Genomic DNA, 5,322 nt, shown 5'->3' with positions numbered 1-5,322 from the left:
GGGCGGGGGGGGGGTGGCGTGGAGACCAGCATAATACTGATATCCAAAACTAAAAAAAACAAAATTATGAGAAAGGAGTATTACAGGAAAATCTTTATTATAAGCATAGGAGTTAAAGCCCTAAACAAAGTAGTATTAGTAGTTCATTAATATCTTAAAAGCCCATAACAAAATTGGGTTTAGGCCAGTATGTAACATATTAACATTGTGAATTAAGTCATTGTAATTCACCACATTAAGAGAACCAAGAAGAAATATAATCATTTCAATAGATGTTTAAACATCAGTTGAAAGCATGATGAACTATTTTTGGAAAAGTAGAAATGATAGGAAGTTCTATTAACTTGATAAAGCTTATCTACAGATCTATAGTGTGCATCAGACTTAAAGGTGAAATATGGGGATTTTTTCTTTGAAAAAAAAAAAAACAATACAAAAATGCTCACTCTTACTGCTTCTTGTCACCACTGAACTGGTGGTCCTAACAGTGCAATAGAAAAATAAATTAAAAACATAAGGGTTGGAAAGGAATTAAACCTCTTATTATTCACAGATTATATAATCCTGTATGTAGAAAATCTATACAAAATTATTGGTATATACATTAGAATTAAGTTGTTCACAATTGAGGGTCAATTTAAAATCAGTTAAAACTAAAATAATCATTAAAACATTAATTAAAAATCAATGATATTCATTTAAAAATGAATGATCACTGTTTTTCTTCCTAGTTTTTCACCCTAAAACCATGCCTTGATTAAAGCAGGCAACCAGGAGGAAGAATCTATTTCATTTGGGCCTGTAAGCTACAGAGTGCAGAATAACGGCTGCGTCTTCCATGTTTTCTTTCAGTTAATTCTTCCTTCATTCATTCTACATTTTTAAAAAAATGCCTATTGCATACCAGGCTCTCTATTTGCCTTTAAATGGCTCACAAAGAAGTGGAGAATGGCAGACATGGCTGACTATAATATAATGTGTTTAGTAGAGTAAACAATATTTGAGACATGGGTGAAAGCAGTTTGCCCCGTCAAAGACTTTAAGGGAAAATTTCACAGAGCAGGCAATGATGCAGTAAGATATCACCAATTCAGACAAGGATGAGAAAAATAGAAACCAGAGGGAATGGAATATAAATAAATGTATAGAAGTGTGAATATACTTGGCCTATTTGGGAAACACAGTATAAAAGCTAACATGGGTAATTAATAGATCTTTTGTTTTGTTGATGTATACATCTATTCTTATGTATCTGTTATATTTACAAGATCTCTGTTTAGCTTCTTTTTGTTTTGTTCTGAGTCATGAATTAGAGTTGATTTTCATGTCTCAGAAGTACAGATTGAATTTTAAAACTCTTATTCAAGAGCTTCTTTAAGGACATTCACTACTTATTTCCCTAAATGCATCTTAGCCAACTAAAATTATTTTTTTTTAAATCCTCACTGAGGATATTTTTTTACTGATTTGAGGGAGAGAGAGAGAGAGAGAGAGAGAGAGAGAGAGAGAGAGAGAGAGAGAGAGAAACATCAATGTAAGAGAGAAACATCTCTTACCTGTACCTGCCCCAATAGGGGATCAAACCTGCAGCTGAGGTATGTGCTCTGACCATGAATCCAACCCACAAACTTTTGGTATGTGGGATGATGCTCCAACCAACTGAGCAACCTGGCCAAGGCTAAAATGATGTTGATGATATAAAGAATCTGAAAATTACTTATTCAAAACATGATCGTCAAATTTTATGGTGTTTTAATATAGCTGTAATATGTAGAAATTACAGGATATGTACAACTTAACAAACATCCAAATTTTATGAATATATTATTGCAACTTTTTGTAAAAGATGTAGAAAAAGAAACTTCCCTGACACAGCCTGAAATTTTGTATAAAGAATTGCTGTAACTAATGGTTGTAATTAAGCTTTAGATACAATAAAGCTGAATAAGCACTTTATGTGACAAGAGGTTATATTGAAATTATTTAATGTTTCTTATAACTCCATGATAATTATTATTACATGATGAAATTGCTCAACAAACTCTTACTGACATTGATTAGGCTTAGTAGCCAAATTTTTTGCTATATCTTACTGGCCAAACTAAATATACAACCCAGCTTTACTGGATATTCTTATTTTTGCTCCAAATTTATAAAAAGATTATTTACTTAATATCATTTCATTACAGTTAGTTATTAGATTACTAATAATGACCAATATGCATAAATATTTATTAAATAGGTGCTTCAATGAAATGTTTTTAGTGCTTATAATTATGAATGATTAAATCAACAAACTCTAGAAAAGACAACTTGATTTGCAAGGTCCTTCTATGCAAGGTTTTAACTTAAGAAAACAGACTCGAAATTCTGCTTGCCTTCTTGCCAACTGAGAGTACTACCCATTGCTTTCTCCACAGAACTACCCAAGAAAAAATAAAGAACCTACATTGAGAATTTTCTGAATTCAGCTCTGTGTATATATACCTTCAAAATGAAACAAATTGGAGCAATTTACTGAAGGTTAAATCCCCTAAATGACATCCACTGAAAACACTTTGGGCAGTGGTTTGGGAGGCTTAAATTATCAATTTAATTGCCTTAATTCTCTAGGTTGCTTTTATAAGTAGACACAACTTTATCGAATCTGATGATTCTGAATTGGGGGTTTAGGGTTGTTTGTATATTTACTCTCAACTCCCTGAATCATGTTTACTTGCTACATGCCCCAAGCCTTATAAATAGATTTTAAACCAGAAGTGAGGTTTTTACATTAATGATCTGTCTGTGGCTTTCTTTCTAGCAGCCAGCATCTTTCAATCTGTCAGCCTTTTAACCCCAAAATCACAGGAAAGGTTTTGGAAGAACTAAGATTACTGATAGCACCTTGTGATTTAGTTCTTCAACATTTGAACATAGAATGATGTTTCAAAACAATTCATTAAGGAAGCCTACCTAATTTCTACTAAAAATAGTCACAAAGGTCTGAGACAGAAATGAAAGGAAAGATGATGTATGAGGAAGGTAGCTCAACCCTTGTCTGATTCTTGAGTAAGAGTTTTCCGAGTAGTTTTTCTGAATTAAGAGGTTTTAAGTAGGATAACATATTCTTGAAGACACAATCTGAAAAACCAGATTTTTACAAAATGATGTTAACACGTTTTAAGGGTTTAAGATTGCAGAACCTTTTGCTGAACACTGTGTTGTTTTCTTTTCCTCTTGCCAAACTGTATTGCAAATAAACCTTTTGATGTTGTAAAGGTTTTTCTTTGTCAGCTAAGAAAAACACTCTGGAAAGTTCTATTTAGTGAATTTACCCATGTATAAATATCCCTGAGCTAGTCTGCTATCCTGTGGCATCTGGAAGAAAGGTGCTATTGTCTTAGATTCCATGATTGAAGTTTAGAATAATCAATTCAGAAAGACCCTGGGGGGAAGATCCACTCGCAGATGCCGCGGAAACTTGGAATCCTGAGGCTTTTCCTTTTTTCTACATATCAAGACATAGAAGAGCTCACGCTTCCCCACAACGGCTAGTGACAATGGTTCCCGTTCATGCCATTTGATTGTTTGGCCCTTAAGTTGTAGTTGAGACCACTAACTTTAGACTTCCTAAGAAAACTCCTTTTTTGTTAATCCCCATGTTACTATGACATTTCTGGCTTTCTGGGTCACAGTAGCTAGATGGCTATTCTAGTTGCAAGCTCTCTGGCTGTGCAGTTTCTGCTGCTACACACTAAGCTACATCACCAAGGTATTTCGAAGGATGCATCATCAGAATCCGTTCTGCCAAAACACTCCATAAATAATTCGAAGCTCCTCTTCGTTTCTTGCAAAACAATGTATTTTGAGCTTCTCCATGAAAAATCAGTGTAATTCCAGAAGATCGTGATAGATTTGCAAGACAGGAATTTGTCCACATAGACATCTGCACAGTTGTGAATATGGTGGGCACTTAAGTGTACAGTTATTTGACCTTTGGTTTTATTTGAACATTTACTCTAACACTTGTTCACTGGCAATTGAATAAGAGCAGCTGTGTCTCATGGTTTTCTACTATGAAGTGTTCAAAAAAGTATAAGGTGATTAGAGATAAAAACACTACAAAACTATGGATAGTAGACTACCCACTTTTTGCCTACTGCAACTTCCTATAGTTTCCTTTGCCAGGCCCAGCTGCCTAGATGTTGGAATTTGGCTTGTGAGGAACCTACAAAAATTACACAAATAACTCAGAATTTTAATGAATAATACACAGACATGCACCTGCTTCAGGGACTTCATAGATTAGTCTGGTGACCAATAGAAAAGCCATTTGGAATTCAATTACATGGCTGCAAAACAGAAAATAAAACTGGCTACACTCTTAGGAGTGAAATCAGAAAAATGTTAACTAGTTCTTGGAGCAATTTTTTTTAAGTTGTTTCTATCGCTTTGCTTATGTCAGACCTACTGTAGTCCGAATATGCTGCTCATATTATCACCTACTGTTCTTGCAGCTGGAGCCGCTTGCCGAAGACACTCTCCACCAAACTCCGAACATGAACGCTGTTACTTCTTTACAGAAGATCATTGAAATTCAAAGTATGTCTTAAAGGTTTTTTTTAATTTGTAATCGGATATAACCCATTAAACATATATTGTGAACTTGAGCATATGAACAGCACATTGGAGTTTCTCACATGGGAGAAACATACTTGGAGTTATTATAATTTGCACATGTTATGCATGCATACCTAAGTGTATTACTGCCTTGCTCTTTATATGGCAATCTTATCTTACAGTGATATGTAACTCAGAGACTCTCGTTTTAGAATATTTCTTTTACTCATATTTCAAAGTACTTGGATTTTTCTATTATTAGCACTAAGCATCCACCAGAACATTCAAAATAGTATAAAAACTGGTCATATGGAAAAGTCGTAACTAAGATAAGGTCTTTCCTAATAATGTTGAAATTCAGCAACCATTTACTGGTTTTAGGTTTGGCAAGAGGGGAGAAATTAATGAGAAAGCCTCACTATTAGAAAATCCAACTAAACAAAGCAGGGAATGTAAGAGATTTTATTACTACCAGCTCCCTTTACTGCTGTTACATTTTTTTTTTGCTTTGCTTTTTTTTATTTATTTTTATTGCTTAAAATATTACAAAGAGTAGTACATTTGTCTCCTTTTTAACCCTCCCCCGCCCCTTGGCCTTCCCCCAGCCCTTTTAAAATACTTAGTTTCCCCCTCCACTGGAGGCCTGTGCGTGTAGCTCCAATCACTCCTTCCATCGGCCAGCGATTTCTCCTCTTCCTGGGAACATGGGTGGGGAGTGTC

At 34.6% G+C, this 5,322-nt stretch overlaps 1 protein-coding gene across 1 annotated transcript in view; it reads left to right on the top strand.

Annotated features, from left to right (window-relative positions):
* The window catches only part of HDAC9 (histone deacetylase 9), a 455,800-nt gene that overhangs the window by 407,926 nt on the left and 42,552 nt on the right, over window positions 1-5,322 (top strand). The window contains exon 24 of the mRNA XM_015558167.1: window positions 4,500-4,584. Within this exon, the coding sequence (XP_015413653.1) occupies window positions 4,500-4,584 (85 nt within the window). The remainder of the gene's footprint in view (window positions 1-4,499; window positions 4,585-5,322) is intronic.

The sequence above is a fragment of the Myotis davidii genome, unplaced genomic scaffold, assembly GCF_000327345.1.
Source record: "Myotis davidii unplaced genomic scaffold, ASM32734v1 scaffold168, whole genome shotgun sequence".
NCBI classification, from domain to species: domain Eukaryota; kingdom Metazoa; phylum Chordata; class Mammalia; order Chiroptera; family Vespertilionidae; genus Myotis; species Myotis davidii.
The sequence above is the reverse complement of the archived record's forward strand: the minus strand, read 5'-3'. Positions and strand labels throughout refer to the sequence as shown.